A 25,160-nucleotide genomic window follows, 5' to 3' on the forward strand; every position below is an offset into this window, starting at 1 on the left:
AACGACGGTGTTTCCTGCCTCTACGTTTCGTTTGAGGACCCGCGGGTGCGCATGCCGCGGCACTTTCCCGCACACCTATCCACCTTCCCCCCTTAAGCGCCAAGCGCTGCCGACAACCACAGCCGACAGGTGAGTGCCCCGATCGCGCGTGTCCGGTTTTTGGGCGGCGGGCGAGTCGCGGCGCGCGTTTTCCGGCGAGCGTCTGCCGAGACTTTTGCGAGACCCGCCGCCAATCCTCATCCGTTACTCCGAAGAGACGACCGCTCGAGGACCGCGCGTGCGAGCGCGATTCGACGTGTATAATCGACGGCGACGGGCGCGATTGATGCGTTGACGACATCTCGCGGATGCTTCGCCCCTTTTTGCGGGCGTCGCGAGCTGGTCGACGCGCTGCGCGCGCGTTCTCCGGTGGCGCCTCCGGTGGCGGCTTGACGAGTGAATATACTTTTTTCACTCCGAGAGCGCGAGGGCCCGAGCGCTCCGCGTCGGCTTCACGGCGCCCGTCGACGACCGCGCGGGCCCGCGCGGCCCGTCGTGTCTCCACCCCGCGCGTCCGCGCCGATTCGGAGGCGCGCCGGCGGCGGGTGCCCGCCCTCACGGAGCGCGCGGGCCGGAAAGCTAACATTCGCCCCCGAGCGGATAAAAGCCACAGCCGCGCTCTTTTCGCGGCGAGCGATACGCGTCGCGTTCGACCCGCTCGCCATTTTCCCGAACCCCCGTCGCACGCCCGCCTCCCTCCACATGCGTCCCTCCACACGCGTCCCTCACCTGACCGAACGCCCCCAACGCATCGCGTCCCCCATCGCGTCGCAGCAATCATGGCCCCCGCCAAGTGCAAGACCCCCGCGTCTTCCAAGATCACCAAGGACGTGATCGACGCCGTCGTCGCCGACTCCACGAAGAAGAAGGACGAGGACGCGCGCAAGGCTGCCGCCGAGAAGATCACCGAGCTCGTCAACGCCGCCGGCGTCGCCGAGGAGCCCATGCTCATCGACCTCCTCGAGGTGGCCATCACCCTCGCGGGCGACAACAAGTCCAAGAACGTGCGCGAAGCCGCCGACGTCGCCATGGCGGCGTTCCCCGCCAAGCTCTCCGAGTTTGCGGTCCGCGCGGCGCTCAAGCCCATCTTCGTCGGGTTCCAGTCCCAGTTCTGGCAGTCCACCACCGCGGCCCTCACCCTCCTCGATTCCTTCATCGAGCGCAACCCCAAGGCTGTCGCCGCGTGCCTTCCCGAGATCATCCCTGAGCTCGCGCAGGTGATGGTGCACATGCGCGACGAGGTGAAGCAGGCGTCCACCGCGACGATGGAGAAGTGCGGCAAGTGCGTCGGCAACATCGACATCGACCCCTTCATCCCCACCCTCATCGAGTGCATCCACAAGGTTGACGAGGTTCCCGAGTGCGTCCACAAGCTCGCGGCGACGACTTTCGTCCAGCAGGTTGAGGCGCCCACCCTCTCCATCATGGGCCCCCTCCTCCAGCGCGGTCTCTTCTTTCAGCAGATCACCGCCATCAAGCGCAAGTCCGCCGTCATCATCGACAACATGTGCAAGCTCGTCGAGGATCCCATGGACGCCGCGCCCTTCCTCCCCAAGCTGCTCCCGCTTCTCAAGCGCGCCATGGACGAGGTTGCCGACCCGGAGTGCCGCCAGGTGTGCACCCGCGCGTACAAGACCCTCCTCGTCGCCGCCGGCGAGTCCTCCGACGCCGTCATCGACGAGAACTCCGAGTCCAAGCGCACCGACGAGGCCACCGTGCGGGCCCAGATGCTCAAGATGATGACGGAGATCTCCGGCGCGTCGGATGCCGACATGGCGGCTTTCGTCGACACCGCCGAGGTGAAGCCCTACTTTGAGTACATCTGCACCCTCTCCACCAACGCGCTCCTCGCCAAGAACTTCGATTTCGACACCTGGAAGAAGTCCTGCGCCACCCCGTACCTCGCGCTCTTCTTCGAGGGTGCCGAGGACGCCACCAAGAAGCTCGTCGACATCGCTCACGCCGAGTACGAGGCTTCCAAGAAGGTGTTCATCGTCGAGGACGAGGAGGGCGAGGATCTGTGCAAGTGCGACTTCTCCCTCGCCTACGGTGCGCTCATCCTGCTCAACAACGCCACCCTCCACATGAAGAAGGGCAAGCGCTACGGTCTCTGCGGCCCCAACGGCTGCGGTAAGTCGACCCTCATGAAGGCCATCAACAACGGCCAGGTTGACGGCTTTCCTCCCCCCGAGGAGCTCCGCACCGTCTACGTCGAGCACGACATCCAGGGCGACCAGCACGAGATGTCCGTCGTCGAGTTTGTCCTCGACAACGACGTCATCAAGCAGCACGGCACCACCGCCGCGGACGTCGAGGCGACCCTCCTCTCCTTCCAGTTCACCGAGAGGATGATCAACGGCCCCGTCGTCGCCCTCTCCGGCGGCTGGAAGATGAAGCTCGCGCTCGCCCGCGCCATCCTCATGAAGGCTGACATCCTCCTCCTCGACGAGCCCACGAACCACCTCGACGTGAAGAACGTCGCGTGGCTCGAGGAGTACCTCTGCTCCCAGAACACCGTCTCCTCCATGATTGTCTCGCACGATTCCGGTTTCCTCGACCGCGTGTGCACGCACATCATCCACTACGAGACTCGCAAGCTGGTCACCTACAAGGGCAACCTCACCGAGTTCATCCGCCAGTGCCCCGCGGCGAAGAAGTACACCGAGCTCTCCAACGACGAGCTCAAGTTCATCTTCCCCGTCCCCGGTTTCCTCGAGGGCGTGAAGAACAAGGACAAGGCCATCGTCAAGGCGAACAACGTGCACTTCACCTACCCCGGCACCGACCGCCAGATCATCCAGGGCGCGTCCATCCAGCTCTCCCTCTCCTCCCGCGTCGCGTGCCTCGGCCCCAACGGCGCCGGTAAGTCCACCCTCATCAAGTGCCTCACCGGCGAGGTTGAGCCCCAGATGGGCACCGTGTGGAAGCACCCCAACATGCGTTATGCGTACGTCGCGCAGCACGCCTTCCACCACGTCGAGCAGCACCTCGAGAAGACGCCCAACGAGTACATCCGCTGGCGCTTCCAGACGGGCGAGGACAAGGAGAACCTCACCAAGGTGACCGCCCAGTACACCGAGGAGGAGGAGCGACTGATGAAGGAGAAGATCCCGGTTCCCCAGGAGGATGGCTCCATCCTCAAGCTCGTCGTCGAGAAGATCATCTCCCGCCGCCAGAAGAAGTCCAAGTACGAGTACGAGGTGCAGTGGAAGGGCCTCTCCATGGACAACACCTCCTGGATGGAGAAGGAGAAGCTCGAGAAGTACGGCTTCGCCAAGTACCTCGTCCGCATCGACGAGCGCGAGGCTGCCCGCGCCGGTCTCTACGCCCGCCCCCTCACCCAGGCTAACGTGGAGAAGCACCTCATCGACTTTGGCCTCGACGCCGAGTTTGGCACCCACAACCGCATCAAGGGCCTCTCCGGCGGCCAGAAGGTCAAGCTCGTCCTCGCCGCCGCCATGTGGCAGCAGCCCCACATCGTCGTGATGGACGAGCCCACCAACTACCTCGACCGCGACGCCCTCGGCGCCCTCGCCTGCGCCGTCAAGGAGTTCGGCGGCGGCGTCCTTCTCATCACCCACTCGTGCGAGTTTGCGGACGCGCTCAAGGAGGAGACCTGGGACGTGCCCGGCGACGGTAAGGTGTACATCACCGGCAACAAGTGGGGCCAGGGTAAGAAGGGCACCGGCAAGAGTGAGAACATCGAGTGGACCCCCGAGGAGGACACCGTCGACGCGCTCGGCAACGTCGTCAAGGTCAAGGGACCCAAGAAGAAGCTCTCCCGCAAGGAGATCAAGGCCAAGGCCAAGGCTCGCGCGGCGAAGCTCGCGGAGGGCCAGGACCTCACCACCGACTCCGACTGGGACCTCGACGAGTACATCGGCGAGGCCAAGGAGAAGAAGGTGAAGTCCAAGGACTAATAATCACGACGTCGAAAGCATCAGACATCACTTAGTACACTGGCCGACAACGCCTGTACGTGACGGGGGGACGCGCCGGATGGAAACTTCGTCCGGGATTGGTATTATCGCGTCCACCCGTCGGGTGTTGCTGCGGCTGCCGCTCGCTTATTACTCCTAGCCTTTGCATAGCCTCTTCCCTCGCCCGGTTCTTTTTGACGCCGGGCGCGGATCGCGTGTGTTTCTTCGCACTTGCACTTACTTTATTCAACCTTGCCTCTCTTTTAATGACAAGCAAGAACAAAAACTACCCACGCGTCACCCACCCCCGGCGTCCGTCCGCCCGGCGTCCGTCCGCCCGGGCGTCCACCCGCGCGTCCCCGAAGGGTCCCGTCACGACTGAAAGTCTGCCCAATCCTCGTCCCCCCTCGCGGGCTCGTCGAAGTTTGCCCAACCCTCGCCCCTCGCCGACCCCGCCGACCCCGCCGTTCCCCCCGATCCCCCCGCGACGGGCGCCGTCCATCCCCCCGAGTTGAGCCCCGTCCCCGCCGTCGGCGACCGGATGATCGCCGGCGCGTCCGTCCCGACGGGAGACGTCTGCGACACAGCTGGCGGCGGCGGTATGGCGAATCCGCCCGTCGGCGTCGCGGCCGCCGGCGGCGGCGGCAGCCCGAACGCGCCGAACCCCCCGTCGTCGACGCCGCCGGCGTCTCCCGCGGACGCGGTCGTCGTCGTAACGGTCGTCGTAACGGTCGCCGCCGCGTTTACCGACTTGGCCCCCGTCGTCCTCCTGGAAGGGATGTTCACCGTGACGGTTCCCTTGAGGGAGTAATCGTGCAGCTTCGCCGGGCCCTCCACCCCGGCCGCCGCGTTGGCCGCCGCCTTCTCCGCGATCAACCTCTCGTGCTCCTCCCGTCGCTTGAGCGCCTCCCGCTCTCGGGAGCGCGCGTTCTGGTGCTCCTGCACCGCGAGCTTAAAGTCCGACGCGTGATCGCGCTCGCGGAAACCGAGCCCGAGGAACGCGTGCCTTCCGCTGGCGTCGTCCACGACTCTCAGGACGAAGTACCTGGAGGAATCGATGACGGGCTCCACGGCGGTGCTGACGGGTGCGTCGTTTGGCAGCGGGCACTCGGCGAAGAGCTCGCCGCTGTCCTTGTCCTCCAGCTTGATGGCGCCCTTGCTGCCTCGGGACGTCACCTTGACCCGCACAGCCCTCAGCCACTTCTCCACGTTCCACGAGTCCGCGCGGTGCCCCGCGTGGGTGGCGGAGGGCGGGATCTGGTACACGTACTGCGGATCGGGGAGGAGGAGTTCGCGCGGGTTTAGCCGCGGCGGGTGGGTGGCGGAGGGCGAGGGGCGGGTGTCCGGGGGCTGGCAGCGGGAGCCGCGCGTCTCCGGGCGGGGGGTGCCTCCATCTTGGAATAAAATGAGCGGGGAGGAGGAAGGGGGCGAGTGGGGAAGCGGAAAGGGAGGAACGGGGCGCGAGGCCCGGGGTTCTCACGCACCGCCTCGGCGAGGGAGTACGTGACGATCTCGATCCTGCCGTCGTCGCCCATGAGCGTTAGAGCGTTTTAGCGGCGCGTCACCAGGGCGCGCGCCGTGATTTTGAGAGCGCGGTCGACACCGAGGGAATATTTGGCTCACGTGAGATTGTTAACTCTTCGTCACCGCTCTACAGCTTGGCTTGCATGGCCTGGAGCAGCTCGGAGGCGACGTCCTTGGAGATCATGTCTCCGCTCTTCCCCAGGCGCACGAGTCCGTCGTTGTCCGGTCCCCATCGCGGGAGCACGTGGAAGTGCACGTGGAACACGACCTGCCCCGCGCACGCCCCGTTGTTCTGCACGATGTTCACCCCGTCGCAACCCGTGGCCTCCTTGACCACCCTGGCGAGTCTCGGGAGCTCCTTCACCACGTTCGCGGCGACGTCCGCGGGCATATCGATGATGCTGGCGTACCCAACAGCCTTGGGGATGAGGAGGGAGTGCCCCTTGACCATGGGAAACGCGTCGAGGAACGCGAGCGCGTGCTCGGTCTCGAAGATCTTGTAGCTCGGGACGGTCCCCTCGATGATCTTCTTGAACACGTTGTCGTCGTCGTAGGGAATGCCGGAGACGGCCATGGTCGGCGCGTGATGCGGGCCGACGAGAAGAGGAGGATCCGCCCGCGGATACTCGCGCGCGTCGGCTCTGCGTCGAGCGTTGTGGTGAAGGTGCTGAGTCGGATGGTAAATAATTTTATGGCACCCCTCATCGGACGGACCCTTTCCATATCTGGTGCGCGCGCACCTTCGGGCGGGAGCGGAAGAGGCCTCGTCCCTCCCCCGCGTCTACCCATGGAAACATCGAACGACGCGAGCGGGGAGCCGAGGTGCCACTGGAGGGAGAGCGGCATCTGCGACCGCGTGGATTGCCCCGAGGGCATCGTATGCTCCTCTCCCGTGCTCTTCCACCTCCACGTCCACCGGGCGGGGAAGGCGGAGCGCGGGGAGTCGCCCTGGAAGGTGGCGCCGCGCGACATCGTCGTCGACGGCTTCGTCAGGGCCCTCACGCCGAGGGACAACAGCGATCACCATCGCGGCTACGCGTGGCGATGTACCCTCGAGAACATCATCGAGGACGTCGAGAACGATCAAGGCGTGTCGCTCGACGCGGGCGAGCTCCTGCGGCTCGCCAGGCGCGCCGTCGCGGCCTGCGACGTTCGCGCCGCGCGCGACCCGCACAATTTGCCGAAGCTGACGATATCGGCCGTGGACGACACGGGAACGTCGGTGACCGTTCGCCTGCCCCCGTCCACAGCCCGTCACGATCTGCAGACCACCATCTATCTGCAAGACAGGTTCTGCGTCGCCGCCGCCGACATCCGCGACGGGGCGCGCGCGCGCGCCGCCAAGGCCGACGCCGCCTTCGCAAAGATGCGCCGCGGCGCCGCGGCGCTGCGGGAGGCGGTGCGAATCTACGACGCGTCCTTCGAACAGACGTCCGCCGCCGGGGGACAACGGAGGACGGGCTTGGCGGGCATCTCCCCCGTCAAAACCGCGCCGCCGTCGGGGGGTCGGAGGTGGAGGGCGGACGCCCTCGCCGCGGCGGACGAGATGGAGGCGGCGGCGAGGGACGCGGACGCGCACGCGGCGGGGACGGCGGAGTGGACGTCGGAGGCGAACGAACGGGGCGGCGGCGGTGGCGTGGGCGCGGGCGGCGGCGCGACCGGGCGGGGACGCGTCGGCGACTTTGCGCCCGGCGGGGATGAGCGGGAACGAGCCGCGAAGAAAGCCAAGCGCGGGCTGCAACTCGCGGCGGACGTCGCGGGCGACTAGAGTACGTACCGCGATCTCATCACTCCCGCGGCGACCTCTCGATCGTGGCGAAAAACCCAATCTTCGCAGAACATCGGCTGAGCGTCATGATAGTCGGACTGATAGTCACACGCTTTTTCCGTTGAGCGTCCAGTCGTACTCGGCCGTGACCAGCTTCACCCCGCCCCTCGCCAACGCCGCCTCGATCGTCTCCCTCTTCGCGCACCCGCGCGGCAGGTACCCCGCCACCCTCCGCAGCCGTGTCGCGTCGTCCGCGCCAAAATCCTCCGCGTACCACTCACCGATGATCTTCGAGCATCGAAACGTCCCGGCGTCGGCGTTCACGCATTCCAAGTCGCCGTCCACAAACGACTCCGCCGCCGCCGCCAACTGCGCGTCCAAATTAGCCGCGGTGTACGTGCGAATCGGCGGGCACGATCTCGCGCCGCACACCAGCGCGAAGTGCACGCGAGGGTCCATGGGAAGCACGCAGTGCGCGCGCCTCGGGTCGTTCGGCGCAAAGGGGCCGGGCGATAGCCGTGGGTTACCGATGATCGCTCCAATCGAAGCCGCGCCCGGCCTGTTTCCCCGCAACGCGCCGTGCTCGATGTCGTCGCACGACCACTGCACGCCGCCGATGTCGTACCGGAACCTGTCGAAGAACGTGAGTTTGTCGAAAAACCCCGCGTTGGGGGGTCCCACCGCGCACGTCACGTGCACGATCATGGCGTTGTAGACGTTGATAAAGAACGCGATCTTCTCGTCTCTTTTTAGCTCTCGCAAGTCCACCGTCTGAAGCTCCGCCGTCGCGTCGACGTACGCTTCAAACGCGGGGGACTCGGCCATCGCCGCGTAGTCCACGAACGTGCCGTCGGGGGAGAGGTGCTCGTCGTACATGGACAGTATCCGAGCGCGAAGGTCGCTCGCGACCAAACGAGCGGGTCGCCGGGTCGAACCCCGCCAGCGCCGCCGCGCGTTTATCGCGCCCGTCGTCGCGTTCGGCCACCCCACGGGCTCGCACGCGTGGTCGCTCAGCCTGAACAGCGCCGCGCGCCACGGCGCGTCGTCGCCGCCGGCCGCGTCGAATCCGTTTCCCCGGCGGCCCGTCGCGGCGACCAAGCCGCGATCGAGCATGGCGTTGGCTACGGCGTCGGCCGTTTCTCCTTTTGTTTGATTTTGGTCCAGCCACGCGACGATGTCGGCGCCGGTCACGACCGCGCGTTCCTTGACGAACGGCGGCCACGCCGGGAACCCCGCGAACGTCCACGCGTCCCTCGGCGCGATCGTCGCCGCCATCTGTGCGCACAGCCGCGACAGCCTCTCGTACTCCTCGTCGTCATTTTGGTTTTGGATTTGGTTTTGGTTTTGGATTTGGTCGGCGACGATGGTCGAACCCGTCTCGGGCGCCGCCCCGTTCGCTTCGCTCACCGCCGCGCGTATCGCCCGCGGCACGGGTCCCTCGTCCGCGCCCGCCGCCGCGCCGCCCCCCTCCTCCTCACTCGCGCGCGATGCCGCCGCCGATGCCACCGCCGCGGGAAAGTCCCCGTCCGCGATGCCCGCCTCCACGTCGTCCGCTCCTCCATAGCAGACGCCCCCCACGAACACCTGCGGCACGGTTCGCATCCCCGAGAGTTTTCTCGCGGCGTCTAGGACGACGCCGTCGGGTGCGGACGCGTCGATCTCCTCGAAGGCGATGCCGGCGGCGGCGATGGCGGCCTTGGCGCGGCGGCAGTGGGGGCACGACGCGGTGGTGACCACGGCGACGACGACGGGACCTTCCTTCGCCGCGGCGCCATCACGGTCCGAGCTCGACGATGACGCGGCTCGCGCGCGCGGGGCGACGCGCGCGCGCGGTCGCGTGGGACTCCGAGCGGGTCGCACGACGCGATGCACGCGCGCCGAAGCCGCGGGCGCCGAAGCCGGCGACGCCATCGGTGCCCCTCGTTGTGGATAAAGAACGAATGAACGAAAGTCGAGGGTGACGAAGTGCTGGACGGGGACGGCGGACCGCGCCACTTCGCCGGGGCGCGCGACGCGCCGGTTTTCGGAAACCCCGAAGTTCACGGGCGCCTTCGAGACGTCTTCGCCCGACACGCTCGGCCTCAACGCCACCTCCCGCCTCGCGATACCCCGGGACCCGCGTGGGCGACCGCACCGAGATGGCCACCGCGCCCCATGGAGCCGGAAAGCACGACGACGACCGGGACTTCTTCAAGGTGAAGCGCATCGACTTCCTCGGCGCCAAGCGCGCCATCGTGTGCCAGAACGAGAACGGTCCGTGCCCGCTCATCGGTATCGTCAACGTGCTGCTCCTGCGCAACGCCGTCACCCTCCAGGGCGCGCCGGACGTACCGGAGGTGTCCGCCCAGGAGCTCATGAGCCTGGTCGCGGCGAGGATCTTGGACGAGAACGCCCGCGGCGGGGCGGGCGGCCGCACGGGCGACGACGCAGCCAAGGGCGACGACTTCGAGGCGATGGACGCGGAGCAGGCGGAGGCGATGCGACAGAACCAAGAGCAGAACGTCTCCGACGCGATGGCGGCGCTCCCGTCGCTCGCCACGGGCCTCGACGTCAACGTCCGTTTCCGTCACGCGCTCGACTTTGAGTTTACCGCCGAGCTGGCGATATTCGACCTGCTCGACATCACCTTGTGTCACGCGTGGGTCGCGGACCCGGCGCACCACCCGGAAGCCGCCGCCGCGATCGGCGCACGCGGGTACAACCAGCTGATGGAGCGCGTCATCGAGCTGACGTGCGCGGCGGAGGAGACGCAGGCGGAGGCGGAGGCGTCGCAGAGAGATTCAGGTTCCGTCGCAGCCCCGGGAGGGTTCGATGCAACTATGGAAGGGCGCGACGCGGATGAACCGCCCGAAGCGCCCTCGACGCGGATGAGCCGGAGCCGAAGCGAGGAGGAAATGGTGCGGCGCGCGATGCAACTATCGCTGGAGGAAGCCAACAGGGGGAACGAAGAGGAGGACGTCGTCGCGGCGATCGTCTCCGAGTTGGTCACTCGCGCCGCAAACGCATCCGAGGAATACAAAGACAAAGACGGATGCGAATCGTCGCGACGCGAATCGTCGGCCGTTTTTGGTAACGTCCTCGCCGAGAGGTACGTCCTCGACGACTTCTTAGCCTCGTCGGCGTCGCAGCTGACCAAAGGCGGTTTAGCGTCGGCGCTGGCGAAAGTCAAAGAGCGAGAACTCGTCGTGTTTTTTCGCAACAACCACTTCAGCACCGCGTTTAAGTTAAACGGGGTGCTGTACAACCTGGTGACGGACTTGGGGTACCTGGGCGAACCCGACGTGGTGTGGGAGGTGCTGGCGAACCCACCCGGGGGGAACGAGGGGGGAACGAAGGGAGGCGACGCGGGGGAACGAAGGCGGCCGGCGGAGGGAACCTTCGTGGACGGCGGTTTCAACGCGTTTACCCCGCACCTGGATCCATCCGGGTCGATGGGCGTAACGGCTGGCGTAACGGCCGGGTTGTCGACGGAAGAGGACGCGCAGATGGCCGCCGCGCTGCTGGCGTCCGTCAGGGACGTACGCGGCGGAGGTGCCGGGGAGGGCCCGCCGATTACCGGCCAAGCGGAGTCGTCGTCGTCGCTGATTGCGGGTGATTTCCTTCGAGCACCGAACAGCCCTTCGGAGCGGCGAACGGCGGCGGCGCCCGACGCGGACTACGCGCTCGCCGTGCAGCTCCAGGCGGAGTACGAGGAGGAGGCGAGGCGAGCGGAGGAGGCGAGGCGACGTTCGCGGGCGGAGGCTGAGCGGTCGCGGGCGGCGGCGGCGGAGGCTGAGCGGTCGCGGGCGGCGGAGGCTGCGAAGAAGAAGAAGAAGAAGAAGGCTTCCTCCTCCTACGGTTCCGACTGCGTCGTCATGTGATGAGCGGAGCGCTCGATTTTAATTAATTACGTCGCGAGTGTCACCGGCGTTCATCGATTCCGTCCGGGGTTCGAAGCGTCACGCCGCGAGCCACGGCGCTGCCGCTGCTGCTCGGGGGCAATTTTGACGATGTAGCACCAACTTTTATTTTCGCGCGGGAGCGGGCTGCTGACTGGCTGACGGGATGGCGGTCACGTTGCCTGTCGATCGCCCGCGGCCTCATCACACTTCACAGCGCGCGAGCGACAACGTCGATCGCACGTCCCCTGCCGCGCCCGCCCCGCCCGACGCTTCCGTAAAAGGTGCGCCGATACCCCTCGATGCGCCCCGCGCGCTCCTCGCGCGTCCCGCGCGCCGGGGCGCGTCGACCGCCCCGTCCCCTTTCGCGATTGACGACGTTCCGAGACCACCAGCGCTGTGGGCACCGAGCAAACGCCCCGCGGCTCATCTCCAACAATCGCTGACGCGGCCCGTCTCCCCGCCCCCGCAGAAAGAAACCGAACCGCGCACGATGTCCGACTGGTGGGGATCCATCACCAAGGGCGCCACCGACGCCGCCGAGACCACCCGCCTCGCCGCGCAGCGCACCAAGCTCCAGGCCGAGGTGCTCTACCTCGAGCAGCAGATCAAGGGCGTGCTGCAAAAGTTCGGCGTCGACGTCTTCCAGCACATGGAGAGCAACAACAGCGCGCAGGTGCAGCAGCACTTCACCGAGGCGAAGCGGGAGGTGGACACCTTCCGGGAGCAGGTGGCGGCTAAGAACGCGGAGATCGCCGACATCAACCGATCGATGGAGAACGTGGGGAAGGCCCCGCAGAGCTCCGGAGTGGCCATGTGAGAATCTTGTTTGTCTTAAGTATTCTTTCCCGCCGCGCGTAGGTAGCTCTCTCTGTCGGCGTGTAACGAAGCCTCCACCGACGCGAACGCGCGAGCCTCGCACTCGCACTCGATCCATCGCACGGCGGCCACGCGGGGATTGGCTAAATCGCACGGACGCGAGCCCGCCCACATGATTATCATAGTAGCTACTAGCTCTCGACTTAGCTAGACGAGCCCCCAGACGGCGTAGAGTTCCTCCTCCACGGTTCCGACGGCGAACATCCTGTACGCGTGACACGTCTTACGCTGCGGGTACCTCGCGATCCTCCCCACCGCCTGTCTCTCGTACGCGGCGGCCTGGGCGAGGGGGGTCAGGTCCGGCGCCCCCGGGCACACGCTCTTCGCCGCGAAGGGGTGCACAATCACGACGTGGTTCGCCCTGTGCAGGTTGAGACCCGACGCGTGGGAGCCAAACGCGAGGCACATGACCCTCGGGGACGAAAAGTCGGCACCCGGGGACGGGGATTGGAACGCCTCCACCGCGGCGGCGCGCGCGGACGCGGAGCCGAGCAGGGTGACGACGACCGGGGAACTCCGAGATCCCGCCGATACCTCCGATCCGTCCGTACCCGTTCCTTCGGTTGTCGACGCTATCTCGGTCGTCGGAAGCCTCGCGGCGACGGCCGCCTCGACGCGCGCCGCGATCGCCGCGACCGTCTCCGGACGTTGCGCGAACACCACCACCTTGTCGTCCGGGTTGGCGCGGAGGATCCCGTCGAGGAGGTCGGCGAGTGCCGCGGGTTTGGAGCCGCCGTTTTGGTTTTGGTTTTGGTTTTGGTTTTCGTCCCCGTCCCCGTCGTCCCCGTCCGCGTCGTCCCCGGGTGCCGACTTTTCGTCCCCGTCCCCGTCCCCGCGGGACCGACGGTGAACGAACGTGCACATGTTCCCGCGCCTGGTGGGTACCCTGCACAGGGGGCACGTCACCGTCCGCGCCGACGCCCCGCCTCCCCCCCGAGCGGAGGACGCCGCGAGCAGCCTCGCCACGCACTGCCCGTCGAAATGGTGGAGGCACCGGAGGACGGTGACGCTTTTACCGGCCAGGCGTTCGAGGCAAACCGCGCACTCGGCGTTTGGATCGCGAAGGCGAGCGGCGGCGGCGGCGACGAACGCGAGCGCCCTGCGGGAGCGATCGAGCGCGTGGTTCACCGCGTCTAGATCTTTCCGGATGGCGAGCGATATGTCCGACAACGTGGGGGGATCGCGAGGGGGCTCAGGGCCCTGGGACCTTTCGTCGAGGTCGTCGAGGTCGTCGAGGTCGTCGAGGTCGTCGAGGTCGTCGTCTTCGACGGAAGATTCTGGAAGATTCGCCGACAGCTGTGCCGCTGCCGCCGCCGCGGACTCCTCCGCCAGCGCCGCGCGCATCTTGCGCAGGTCCAAGGTGCCGCCGCCGCCGTCCCACGCGGCGTCGTCCGTCGGCACCTCCTCCCACGCGGGCCTGTCCGCGAGCGCCTCCTCGGTCATCAGGTCGTCGAGGTGCTCGAAGGGGTTTATCCCGCCTTTAGCCGCCAGGTCGTCCTCGTACCTAGCGTCCAACCGCTTCAACTGGCGAAGCAACGAATCTCGTTTGCGCTCCAGTTTTGCGAGCGCCAGCGTTTGCGTCTCGGTGTGCCGCGTCGCCCACTGCTCCATGGACTCGTATTTGGTGGACGTCTCGGGAGTACCGCCGAAAGACGCAACGCCGCCGACCCCGTCGGGAATCGAACCTTCAACCCCACCGCGAATGGTCGAGTTTTCGCCGTTCAAACCGCTCGATACCAGGTCCCCGTTCAACAGGTCCCCGAAGCCGCTGCACAGCGAGATGACGTCGTGGAACGTCGCGTCGAAAGCCTCAGCGTACAGCTGCACGACGGACGCCTCGTGCCACGTCAGCGTCACGGGAACCGCGTGGAACTCCACCGGCGGGACGGGGAGGCACGCGTTGGGCGGGTCCCGCACGCACCGCCGCTCGTGCCACCTGGCGCGAACGATGCGGTACTCCCGCCGAGTCAGCATCTTGCCGAACGTGAGCGAGCAGACGTCCCGGACGCCGCCGTACGCCGCGTCGCCCCCCCCGCCCGCGCCCGCGCCCGGCGTCGCCGTGAGCGCCCACACGTGCCTCGCGGCGATCACCTCGGTGAGCCACGCGCCCGCGCCGGAACGCCGGCCGACGCGCCACGCGAAGCTCAGCTCCTGCGGCTCGTCGACGATGAGACGACGCCACCGCGAGTTTCTCACCCGCGGACGAAGACTCGCGTCGACGACGGAGAACCTCGGGACGTCGTAGTCCCACAGCGGATGCTCGCGACGGGGGTGACGCGCCGTCTCGTCGTCGGCCCGATCGCCCGAAGAAACGGAAGAAACGGCCGAAACGACAAACACCGCTGGGACGTCCTCGTGCGAGCACACCAGCACGTCCCACTCCTTCGGGTCACGCACGGGCCTCGTATCGCAAACTCTCGGGTCGAACGAACTCTCACTCGTGCGGGCGGCGTGTGCGGTGTCCGGACGTTCGTCACCGGTGTATAGATCCGACGAATCCGCGCGTCTGCATCGGAGGTTGGGCGCAAACTCGCGCAGGGCGTCGAGCCACTGCGACGCCACGTGATTCGGGCACACCACCAAAGTGTTCCCGTCGTAACGGTCGTCGTAACGGTCGTCGTAACGGTCGTCGTCTCTCTTGGCCCGGGCGCAGTGCGCGGCGGCGATGACCGTCTTGCCCGCGCCCACCGGGTGCGCCACGAGCCCGCCGCGCGGCAACCTCGGCGGGCGCTCCTTCTCCGTCGTCTCGTCAAATTTTGCATCCCCGTCGACGTCCCCGTTTTGGTTTTGGTTTTGGTTTTGGTTTTGGTTTTCGTCCCCGTCGACGTCCGCCGCCGCCGCCGCCGCCGCGCGAGCGAGCGCGTCGCCGATGTCGGCGTACGGTCCCCGGTACAGCGCCGGCTCCAGCGGCGACCCACCCGAGCGGTCGGGACCCGATCGGGACCCCTCAAAATGCGCTTTTGTAACGGCTTTTGTGACGGTTCGAAGTCTGCCTCGGGTTTCTTTTTCCGAGTGCTCCGACCCGTCGGGGTGCATGACCCGGCCCGCGAACGACACGGGCGACGTCAACGCGCGGGCGTCGTCGTCGGCACCCGCGTCGGCACCCGCGTCGGCACCCGTGACGTGCGCACCACCCCCCGCGCGTGCACCACCCCCCGCGCGCTCCACCGCCGCCATCCACCGCGCCGTCCGCGCCTGATGCGGGAAGAGCCCATCTGCGGTTCTCGCTGATACACGCTCGGCGTCGACGGCTCGCGGAATCGAACCCGCGACGTCGGACGAACGATCGTCGTCCGTCGGTTCACGCGTCGTTCCCGGGAACGCCGGCGCGGTGGGCCCCTCCACGTACGCGCGGAGCATGTCCAGCGCCGGGGGCTCGTCCGCGTGGAACGGCGGCAGCGATCGCACGATTGCAGCCAGGGGCGAGTGTTCCCCACCCGTCGTGACGACGACGCGCGCCACGCCGTGGTCTTCGACGGAGGGCAGCACGAAGATTCGGAGGTGCCCGCGCGCGACGGAGTTGAACCCGTGGAGGTTGAAGCTCCGGCGAATCTCCGCGTCCACCTCGAAGCGCAAGCCGAGGACGAACCAGTCGTCGGAGAGCGCCACGAGGTCGTCGACGTGGTCGCGCAACGCACCCACCGAAGGCGCGGGGACGACCACGGTGCCGCCCGTCGGGTCGCGTCGCCACACCTCCGTGAACCCGCCGCCGTTCCAATCGTGGGGCAGGCCCGCGGATTCGCCGACGCTCTCGCGGCGCGACATCACCTTGGCCACGAACGCCCCGTGCTCCGGCGTCGTCCGCCCGCCGACGCTCGGCAGTTCCGACGGGTCCGCGCAGAACACCTCCAGGGGAGCGCCCAACCTGGTGAGCTCCACGAACTCGAGGTCGCACTCGATCACGGGGTATTCGCGGACGTGCGAGGGGGGTGGCATCATGTGGGACCCCGGGGGGCGACGGAGGTCAGTCCCACGCGCCGCCCGACGATGAGGAACAAGAGAGTTCGCAGCGTGCCGACAAGTTGGTGGATGGAGATCTGGATCTCATTTTTTGGATGGCTCGTCAGCATTCTCGCGCTTGGCACGCGCGTCGCTTGGTACACTTTTGATTACATTTTCCATGAACGAGACGCGTCGTCGTCGTCGTCGTCGAGTCGACATCCGCGCGTCGACGACGAACGAACCCCCGCGCGTCCCTCACCTCGCCGGCGTCGACCGACCCCGTCCATCGTCGCGCTCCCCGTCGTCCCCGTCGCGCCGCCTCATCTCCCCGCCCCCCTCCCCGCCGCCCCCGTCCTCAAAACCATCCCCGTCCGCATCGGTATCCTCGTCCGACACGGCGATGACCGTGGAGAGCCGCCGCTCCACCCACGCGGCGTCGCTCACGTGCTTCACCGTCACCCTCTCGTCCGCCATGGCCTCATGCCGAAGCCGCTCTCGTCGACGCATCTCCAGATGGCACTCAGTTTCTTTGACGACCACCACCGAGTTCCCGTCGGGCTGGACGCAACTGTACGACGGCAGCGGGAGGGAGGCGAGCTCGATGTCGAGTGCTTCGAGCTTGAGCGCCGCGCGCTCGGCGGCGCGAACCTCGCGGCGCACCGCGCGCTCGTCCCGAGTGCGCCAGCGGCGATACCGGTACTTGCAGAAGAAGCAGAGAAACGCCAGGAGCGCTGCGTAGATTGATATCCACGTGACGGTCAGGTACTGGTACCGCGCCCACTTGTTGCTTCCCCCCGTGGGCGTGTCGCACTGCAACCGGCAGGTGTAGCTGCAGTGGTTGCCGGGGATGCACGGGCAGTCGTCGTGCTGCCCGTTCCGCCATCGCCACGAGCTGAACGCCTCGTTGTTGGCAACGGCGTAGCGCCTGCACTGGATGTAGTAATCGTTTCTGTCTACGCGCGGACCCGCGTACGGGGGCGGGTAGGGAGGGTAGGGCGGCGGCGGCGGCGGTGGCGGCTGCGGGGGCGGGTAGGGCGGGTCCGGGTAGTCCGGGTCGAATAATCCGAGAAGAACCCGCGCGGAGGGCATGTCCGCCGCGGGAGTTCGCCGACCGGGGCCCGGCTCGGGCGCCCCGTCTTCTCTGTTCAACACGCGGAAGGGTTGCGTTGCCGTCCTTTTTGCGTCTTGCGCGACCCTTCACGAAATGACGGATTTTGCATCGATTTCTAACTGGATCGCCTGTACGCACGAAACGCGGATCCGCATAAAGGAATCTTTCGAAATCGACGAAATAAGATCACGTCGACGGTGCCCTCTCGCCTCGTCACCTTAAAAAGTTCAGAGTTTTGGCACCCGGGACGGCGACGCACGCATGGCGTCGTCCGCTCGATGGATCCTCGCGCCGTCGCCCGTGCTGGCTCGCGGCGCGCGTGGGAATGCGCGGCACCCATCGGTCGTCGCGAGGGCCGGCGCGGGGGATAACCCCTTCGCCAACCTTCGCGCGCTGCGCGGCACCCTGCCGGACAAGCCCGAGCTCGCGAGCCGGGCGGGGACGGGCGGCGGTGGCGAGGAGGGATCATCGGGGGACGGGCGCATGTCCATGGAGGAGGCCATCGCCGAGGTGGGAAAGGGGTCCATGCGCGCCGAGCGCAAGGCGGCGTCGTCCGCGTCGAAGGGCGGGTCGTCGTCGCCGTCGAAGGGCGGGGGCATCGGATCGGGCACCGGCGCGAGCAAGGGGATGGACGTCGCCAAGCAGCAGGTCCGCGTCGGGGTGACGCGCGCGGGGAAGAAAGGCAAGTCCGTCACCTGCGTCGACGGCATGGACGTCGGCACCGCGGAGGAGGCGAGAGAGCTGGTGAAGAAGTTCAAGAGGGTGTTGGGCGTCGGCGGCGTCGCGACGGCAAACGGCAGCCTCCAGTTTCAGGGCGACAACGCGGCGGTCCTGTGCGAGATGCTCGTCGCGATGGGGTACAAACGCACCAAGCAGACGGGCGGGGTGGTGGTGAAGAGAAAGTGACGTCATCAGGCGGGCGTGGTCGCACGTCCCGAAGAGGCTGTCGTTGAAGAGCCCTTCGTCGCGCCTTCAACAAACGCGTCGCATCGTCAAATTACAACAGTCGACCCACGCGCACGCTTTGGCTTTGGCTTTGCCGTCGTCCGAACGTCGCCAAACGCGGCCGTTGATTCATCTCCCGCGCGAACGCACGTACGTCACGCCGCCGCGGGCGCGGCGCCCTTCAGGTCCCCGTCTCCCCCACCTCCCCCCGCCCCTCCCTCCCCCTCCCCCTCCCCCTTCGCCGCCGCCGCCGCCGCCGCCTTGGCATCCTCAGCCTCGGCCAGCGCGTGGGGATCGTTCACCATCGCGAGCTCGCTCCCGTGCATGTCGTCCAGCTTCTTCACCGCCCACAGCCACATGAACACGATGCCGGTGTGCCCGAGCATGAGCATGGGCAGCGCGGCGACGATCGTGCCGTAGTACAGCAGCAAACCCTGCTGCAAAAACGACCCACCCGTCTTTCCCATCTGAGCCCCGAGCACGTCAACAGCGGCTTTGCCCTTGGTTCGCGACTCGTCGTCCAGGGTGATGTACACCATCTCCTCCGCGGGCTTGAACAGCGAGAACTTGGCGGCGCGTTCGATGACGTACAGCAGACTGCCCCCCCACACCAGGTACGGTAAGAGCGGCGACGAAATCACCAGGTGACCCGCGTTGGCCATCCAGATGGAAGCTCCGAAAAACGCCCAGCCGAGGAGCATGGCGGACTTGGGCGTCACCCCCAACGTCCCGGCCCACCCGAGCTTGCGGAACAGGTACGGGGCGCACACCATGAGGACGCAGGTGAGGGTGCCGGACGCCAGCTGCACGTCGCCCATAGCCGCCGAGTACTCCGCCGGGGACGGGTGCAAGATTCTCAACTGACCTTTCCACGCCACCTGGAACAGTATGGAGCTCAACCCTTGGCTCACGGACATGATGGCGAGGCAGAGCACCTCGGGGGAGCGGAGCACGAACTGGAGGGCGTCGAGTAACCCGGTTTTGGCCTTCTTCTTCTCCTTTCCCGCGGCGACGAGAGCGGCGTTCTCCGCCTTTTCATCCTCGTGAGCCTTCCTCGCCGCCGCCGCCGCCTCCTTAGCGGCGGCGCGGCCGACGCCGCCGTCCGCCTGGTGCGCGCGGTGCATGATGTACGCGTGCGTCGCCGCGATGCCGACGCCGCACAGCATCACCAGCGACATCAACAGTCGAAGCTTGGCGCCCCACACCGCCTCCACCGACATGCCGGGGCCCGGCACCCACTTGGTGCTCACCCATCGCACGAGCGCGCCGGAGCTCGCCTGGGCGATGTTGGCGCCGACGCCCAGCAGCGGGTAGATTATGCTCGCGTCCTGCAGCCTCGTGGTCTCGTTGGCCATCCCCCAGAACAGTAACGACAAGATCACGTCCCCCCACAGCTCGGAGGAAACGTAGAAGAGGGAGTACGTCCAGTTGGTCAAAACCGCGATCCCGCCGGCTATGCCCTGCGGGAGCGTCGCCGCGACATTCGCCGCCCACGCCGTCGGATGCAAGGCCGCCGCGTTGGGGTACAACACCACGGTGAACGCGGCGAAGAACGTCATGAAGATGCCGAGGAAGACGTAGAAGAGCTTCTCGCGGCCCCACATGGCGTTCACCCTGGCGAATAATCCAACCACCGCGAGAGACGCGGGCAGCACGGCGTACACGGTGAGGTACGGTATCTGCTCCGCGCCGCCGAAGGCGGTGACGACGAGGGTGTCCTTGAGGGCGTCGAGGATGCCGTTGGCGAGCGCCATCCAGTAGAACATGAACGCCATCGGCACGAGCTGGCCCCAGAGGCCGTCCAGCTGCTTGAAGAAGCCCGCGATTCCTCCGCGTTGGGGCTCGTCGTCGGGCTGAGTGGCGGCGACCTCGGAAGGGGACGGGGAGGACGGTGGGGACGCGTCGGCGCGGACGCGGCGGCGGTTGAGCCCGCGCTCGCATCCCCCGCGCCGACGCTCGGGCCACCCGAGGCGTTCTCCCTCCCACCGCGGGAGTTTGACGCTCTCAAAGTGCGAGTCGGCGGCGGCGGGCGCGAGTCGCGCGGGCGCGAGTCGCGCGATGGACGCGCCTCGCGCGTTCCGCGTCTCGAGGACGCGGAACGCGCGGGGTGCGCGCGGCGCGCTCGACGCGACCCGCGCGAGCGAGGACGCGCCCAGCGGCTGCACGCGTCGCGCCGAAGGCACCATCATGAGCACGAGATGTGCTTAACCTCCTCCGCCTCCGCCTCTCCCGCGCGTGTTGTGGCGGGAGCGCGCGTCGGCTCCGATCGACGCCGCGGTCTTCGCGCGAGCTGTCGATGGACGGTCTCCTCCACCCGTTGGGTCGGCAGAACGGCGCAGAGCTCGGAAATTCCCGGCGTGCCCCACTCTCCGGGCGGCGACAGAGGCGCCAATGCCGCAGGCGAGGTGGGTTTGAACGAGAAGAACAAAACTTGGTGGACGCCGCCGCGCGGTGACGTCGACATTTGGAAAAGCCCCGATTTCGTCCCACAGGCGAACAGTAGTTAGAAACGCAATTAGAAAACTTCCGCGTCAAATGATGGGTGAAAATCATACAGATGACGGACCCGTATTTGCTTCGGACAGAAAATCTCCCAAAGCCTTATCTCCATCTCCTCACGAAAAGGCAAAAGGCGAAAAGCTCTTCGCCACTGCGGAGAGCGCCGTAACTCGCCTCCCGACGCCTCCCGTCGCGCCCGCGCCTTCCCCGACACCGTCCGTCCGTTCAATGACCGTCGTCGCCGTCGGAGGTGACACGATGAGTCTGAGGCTGGCGCTGACGAGCGCCCTCCGACGCGCGCCACGCGCCGCGAGCGCGCGTCTCCCGTCCACCGCGAGGATGACGATTCCGACGAGCGCGACCGCTCCTTTCGCCGCGTCGACGGTGGGGGGATCGCACCGAGGCGCGCGACCCCGCCCCGTCGTCGCCGCGCACGTCCGCCACGGCGTCCGCCCGGCGTCGTCCTTCGCGCTCTCCGCCGCGGAGACCGCCACGGCATCGTCCACCGCGGAGATCGACGTGAACGCCGCCAAGGCGGCCGCCGCGGCGCAGGGCGAGACGGTCCGATCCCTCAAGGATGCGCTCAAGAAGGGCGACGTCACCAAGGACGACGTGGACGCCGCGGTGAAGAAACTCCTCGAGCTCAAGGCGATCGTCGAGCAGCTGGAGAACCCCGCCGCCGCCGCCGCCGCCGAAGACGCCGGCGCGAAGGCCAAGGACGCGTCATCCGCGGGCAACCCCTCCGCGGGCAAGGACGTCGGCGTGACGCCCAAATCGCAAGATTTCAGCCGGTGGTACCTGGACGTCATTCGCGAGTGCGAGCTCGCGGATTACGGACCCGCGCGCGGCACGATGGTGATCCGACCGTACGGCTACGCCATCTGGGAGGCCATCCAGCGTTGGATGGACGCGGACTTCAAAAAGTCGGGCGTCCAGAATGCGTACTTTCCCCAGCTCATCCCGTACTCGTTCATCACCAAAGAGGCGTCGCACGTGGAGGGGTTCTCCCCCGAGCTCGCGCTCGTGACGCGCGGCGGCGGCAAGGAACTCGAGGAACCCCTCGTCGTGCGCCCGACGTCGGAGACGATCGTGAACCACATGTTCACGCAGTGGATCCAGTCCTACCGCGACCTCCCGCTGTTGATTAACCAGTGGGCAAACGTCCACCGGTGGGAGATGAGAACCCGCCCTTTCATTCGAACGCTTGAGTTTCTGTGGCAAGAAGGGCACACAGCGCACGCCACGGGCGAGGAAGCGGAGGCTCGCGCGGTGCAGATGATCGACTGCTACGCGCGGTTCGCGGAGACGGTGGCGGCGATGCCGGTCATCGTCGGTCGCAAGTCCCGAGTCGAGTCATTCGCGGGCGCCGACTGCACGTACACCATCGAGGCGATGATGGGCGACGGCAAGGCGCTGCAAGCCGGGACGTCGCACAACCTCGGCCAGAACTTCTCCAAGGCGTTCGACACCACTTTCCTGGACGAGAAGGGCGAGACGCGGCACGTGTACCAGTCCTCATGGGGGGTCTCCACCCGCCTCATCGGCGGGATCATCATGACGCACGGCGACGACGCGGGGCTCCGACTTCCCCCCGAGCTCGCGCCCATTCAAGTCGTGGTCGTGCCTATCGCGCAGAAGAACAAGGACAAGGCGGCGGTCGCAGACGCCGCGAACGCCATCGCCGCCACGCTGACGAACGCGGGGATACGGGTCAAGGTGGACGACGACGATCGCAACTCCCCGGGGTGGAAGTTTGCGCAGTGGGAGATGAAGGGCGTGCCGATTCGCGTCGAGGTTGGCCCGAAGGACGTGGCGAAGGACGCGTGCGTCGTCGCCAGGCGGGACCGGCCGGGGAAGGAAGGGAAGGAGTTCGACGTAAGTACCGTCGAACCGACATCCCTGGTGGCCAAGATCCGCGGGACCCTGGACGACGTGCAGGCTTCGTATTTGGCGCAGGCGAAGGCGTTCAGGGATGCCAACATCGTCGACGTGAGCACGTACGAGGAGCTCGTCGCCGCCGTCGAGGCGGGCAAGTGGGCGCGCGGCGGATGGGAGGGCAGCGACGAGGACGAGAAGCGGGTCAAGGAGGAGACGGGCGCGACGATACGATGCTTCCCCTTCGAGCAGCCCGCGGGTCCGCACAAATGCATCATGAGCGGCGCGCCCGCAAAGGAGGTTTGCATCTTCGCCAAGTCGTACTGAGATCCTTAACTACTCTGGTGCCGGAATAATAAGGACCTAGTCTAAGATTATGTATTTGGGGTTAAATTGACACACGATACGTGACTGAGTATCTGTGCGCGATTGCGAGTAGCGAGCGTGGTTCGAGACGAACCCTGACCGGTTGGCTGTGCGGTGCTTTGAGACGCAAATCGCGCGAGGCGGAAACACACGGAATCATTGACCTGCTTCCGCTTTTGGTACACGCGCGAGTGTTTCGCGAGTCTGGTGCGACGAGAGTCGGGGCCGGGGCGGTGCGGCCGGCGCGTCTCACAGGTGGACGCACACGCGGCAGGTGCGCGCACAGCCCACGGACGGGTCGCGACGCCCACTTTCAACCGCATCGGTCCGCCATGGCGTCCACGCGCGCGGTGCTGCAGGTGTTCGAGAAGTACCAGAAGGATCGGGTGACCTTCGTGCAGACGGTCGCGGAGCTGGCGACGCGACCGCAGAACATCGAGCCGATGCAGAGCGCGGGGGTGATGGCGCTCCTCCGACCTCTGCTCCTCGATAACGTGCCGAGGTGAGACGATGCGCGCGCATATCGGGTATTCATTCGGGGCGGTGCGGGAGGCACGCGCGGATCGCGGCGCACGCGACGTCGCGTCGCGCGCCGATCCCCGCCCGCTCCGGACCCCGCCCAAAAATGGCTCCCTGATAATCCCCCTCTTGTTCGCCCAATTCTTTCCTTCGCCCCGGCGCTGCGCTCACCTCCCCGCCCCGCCCCGCCCCGTCCCACCCGCGTAACGCAGCATCCAGCAGAGCGCCGCGATCGCGCTCGGGCGACTGGCCAACTACAGCGACCACCTCGCCGAGGCGGTCGTCAGCAACGAGATCTTGCCCCAGCTCGTCTACTCGCTCAGCGAGCAGAACCGATTTTACAAGCAAGCCGCGGCGTTTGTCCTGAGGGCGGTGGCGAAGCACTCGCCCCCGCTCGCGCAGGCCGTGGTGGACAGCGGCGCCCTCGACTCCCTCGTGCAGTGCCTCGAGGAGTTCGACCCGGGCGTCAAGGAGTCCGCCGCGTGGGCGCTCGGCTACATCGCGGGACACAACGCCGAATTGGCAGCCTGTGTTGTTGAAGCCGGCGCGGTGCCGCTCCTGGTGCTCTGCGTCCAGGAACCCGAGCTCTCGCTCAAGCGCATCGCCGCGTCGTCGCTCTCGGACATCGCGAAGCACTCCCCGGAGATGGCGCAGGCTGTCGTGGACGCGGGTGCCGTCGCGTACCTCGGTGAGTTTATTTTAATTTTTGTTGTATGGACAATTTGACTGACGTGGTTTTTTTTTAACAGCCCCGCTCATCCTCTCGCCGGATGCCAAGCTCAAGAGGCAAGTGTGCGCGGCGCTCGGTCAGGTTGCGAAGCACTCGGTGGATCTCGCGGAGGTGGTCGTCGAGGCGGAGATATTTCCGAGCATCCTCATGTGCCTCAAAGACGTCGACGGGTTCGTGCGCAAGCACGCCGCGACGGCGATTCGCGAGGTTTGCAAGCACACTCCGGAATTGGCGCAACTCGTCGTCTCCAACGGCGGCGTCGCCGCGCTGGTCGATTACGTGGACGAGTCCGAGGGGAACAATCGCCTGCCGGGCGTCATGGCGCTGGGGTACATCAGCGCGTTCAGCGAGACGCTGGCGACGGCGGTGATTGCGAGCAAAGGGATCGCGCCGCTCTTCGCGTCGCTCGTGGAGGAGCCCGAGGACCACGTCAAGAGCGCGAGCGCGTGGAGCCTGGGGCAGATTGGCCGGCACACGCCCAACCACGCCAAAGCGATCGCCGACGCGGGCGTGCTCGCCAAGCTCGTCGCGGTGGGTTCGCTTCCGAGCTCGTCGGAGGATCTGCGGACGAAGTGCGTCCGCGCGCTGAGGTTCGTCATCGAGAAGCTCACCGACCTCGCCGCGCTGGACAGGACCCTGCAGGAGCGGGGACTGCCGCACGAGGTTGTCAAGTTTGTCGTGCACCAGATTTCCAAAGTGCTGCCGAACGATCCCAAGGGGAGGCACGATTTCGTCACCAGCGGCGGGCTGGCGGCGGTGCAGTCGCTCGAAGCGGCGGCGGGGACGCAGCTCAAGGAACACGTGGACGTCATCAAGAGCTGCTACCCGGAGGAGATTGTGCAGTACTACTCGCCAGCGTATCCGGCGCAGCTGCTCGAGAAGCTCGAGGTTGGCGCGTGATTGATCTGATTGAGGACGAGGACGGCGAGCGACTGATCGTACACGACGGAGAAGGGTCGAGTCGCGGGGAAAGGAAAGGCGGGTGCGCGGGCGCCGGCACCGCGGGGGGTGTAAGACTACTACCGACGCCGGGGCGGGTTCATTCGGGACGGAGACGTGTGATGATTCACGTTAAATGTCAGACACTAGCGCCGTTCCCAACTGATGAAATTCGCCGTACATACGTATAATAGTCTACATAGAGATCAACGATAGTCTCCAAAAA

The 25,160-nt window shown here is 66.8% G+C and overlaps 12 protein-coding genes across 12 annotated transcripts; 6 read left to right on the forward strand and 6 right to left on the reverse strand.

Annotated features, from left to right (window-relative positions):
- Positions 1-818: 818 nt before the first annotated feature.
- On the forward strand, positions 819-4,248 carry MICPUN_107255 (predicted protein; the record flags this gene model as incomplete). The annotated part of the gene is made up of 2 exons (XM_002506603.1): positions 819-1,709; positions 1,767-4,248. The coding sequence occupies 2 exons, from the start codon at positions 819-821 to the stop codon at positions 3,957-3,959; spliced, it is 3,084 nt and encodes a 1,027-aa protein (XP_002506649.1). The 3' UTR covers positions 3,960-4,248.
- Positions 4,249-4,844: 596 nt separating this feature from the next.
- Positions 4,845-5,186, reverse strand: MICPUN_73104 (predicted protein; the record flags this gene model as incomplete). The annotated part of the gene is made up of 1 exon (XM_002506756.1): positions 4,845-5,186. A coding segment is annotated over one exon (342 nt), but the record flags the coding sequence as incomplete, so codon positions are not given.
- Positions 5,187-5,610: 424 nt separating this feature from the next.
- MICPUN_89158 (predicted protein) lies at positions 5,611-6,057 on the reverse strand (the record flags this gene model as incomplete). Its single annotated transcript, XM_002506757.1, has 1 exon — positions 5,611-6,057. The coding sequence occupies one exon, from the start codon at positions 6,055-6,057 to the stop codon at positions 5,611-5,613; it is 447 nt and encodes a 148-aa protein (XP_002506803.1).
- Positions 6,058-6,270: 213 nt separating this feature from the next.
- Positions 6,271-7,251, forward strand: MICPUN_64676 (predicted protein; the record flags this gene model as incomplete). The annotated part of the gene is made up of 1 exon (XM_002506604.1): positions 6,271-7,251. The coding sequence occupies one exon, from the start codon at positions 6,271-6,273 to the stop codon at positions 7,249-7,251; it is 981 nt and encodes a 326-aa protein (XP_002506650.1).
- Positions 7,252-7,356: 105 nt separating this feature from the next.
- Positions 7,357-9,162, reverse strand: MICPUN_64677 (glutaredoxin DUF547 domain-containing protein; the record flags this gene model as incomplete). The annotated part of the gene is made up of 1 exon (XM_002506758.1): positions 7,357-9,162. The coding sequence occupies one exon, from the start codon at positions 9,160-9,162 to the stop codon at positions 7,357-7,359; it is 1,806 nt and encodes a 601-aa protein (XP_002506804.1).
- A 227-nt stretch (positions 9,163-9,389) lies between these two features.
- On the forward strand, positions 9,390-11,949 carry MICPUN_64678 (predicted protein; the record flags this gene model as incomplete). Its single annotated transcript, XM_002506605.1, has 2 exons — positions 9,390-11,102; positions 11,602-11,949. The coding sequence occupies 2 exons, from the start codon at positions 9,390-9,392 to the stop codon at positions 11,947-11,949; spliced, it is 2,061 nt and encodes a 686-aa protein (XP_002506651.1).
- A 206-nt stretch (positions 11,950-12,155) lies between these two features.
- Positions 12,156-15,947, reverse strand: MICPUN_104501 (predicted protein; the record flags this gene model as incomplete). The annotated part of the gene is made up of 1 exon (XM_002506759.1): positions 12,156-15,947. One exon carries the CDS (start codon positions 15,945-15,947, stop codon positions 12,156-12,158), a length of 3,792 nt encoding a protein of 1,263 aa, XP_002506805.1.
- A 258-nt stretch (positions 15,948-16,205) lies between these two features.
- Positions 16,206-17,039, reverse strand: MICPUN_64680 (predicted protein; the record flags this gene model as incomplete). Its single annotated transcript, XM_002506760.1, has 1 exon — positions 16,206-17,039. One exon carries the CDS (start codon positions 17,037-17,039, stop codon positions 16,206-16,208), a length of 834 nt encoding a protein of 277 aa, XP_002506806.1.
- Positions 17,040-17,322: 283 nt separating this feature from the next.
- Positions 17,323-17,967, forward strand: MICPUN_64681 (predicted protein; the record flags this gene model as incomplete). Its single annotated transcript, XM_002506606.1, has 1 exon — positions 17,323-17,967. One exon carries the CDS (start codon positions 17,323-17,325, stop codon positions 17,965-17,967), a length of 645 nt encoding a protein of 214 aa, XP_002506652.1.
- A 194-nt stretch (positions 17,968-18,161) lies between these two features.
- Positions 18,162-20,195, reverse strand: MICPUN_64682 (ATP:ADP antiporter family; the record flags this gene model as incomplete). Its single annotated transcript, XM_002506761.1, has 1 exon — positions 18,162-20,195. One exon carries the CDS (start codon positions 20,193-20,195, stop codon positions 18,162-18,164), a length of 2,034 nt encoding a protein of 677 aa, XP_002506807.1.
- A 649-nt stretch (positions 20,196-20,844) lies between these two features.
- MICPUN_96756 (prolyl-tRNA synthetase) lies at positions 20,845-22,707 on the forward strand (the record flags this gene model as incomplete). The annotated part of the gene is made up of 1 exon (XM_002506607.1): positions 20,845-22,707. One exon carries the CDS (start codon positions 20,845-20,847, stop codon positions 22,705-22,707), a length of 1,863 nt encoding a protein of 620 aa, XP_002506653.1.
- Positions 22,708-23,078: 371 nt separating this feature from the next.
- Positions 23,079-25,113, forward strand: PF16 (hypothetical protein; the record flags this gene model as incomplete). Its single annotated transcript, XM_002506608.1, has 3 exons — positions 23,079-23,248; positions 23,478-23,953; positions 24,015-25,113. The coding sequence occupies 3 exons, from the start codon at positions 23,079-23,081 to the stop codon at positions 24,893-24,895; spliced, it is 1,527 nt and encodes a 508-aa protein (XP_002506654.1). The 3' UTR covers positions 24,896-25,113.
- Between the last annotated feature and the right edge of the window lie 47 nt (positions 25,114-25,160).

The sequence above is a fragment of the Micromonas commoda genome, chromosome 16 (genome assembly GCF_000090985.2).
Source record: "Micromonas commoda chromosome 16, complete sequence".
In the NCBI taxonomy this organism is placed as follows: Eukaryota; Viridiplantae; Chlorophyta; class Mamiellophyceae; order Mamiellales; family Mamiellaceae; genus Micromonas; species Micromonas commoda.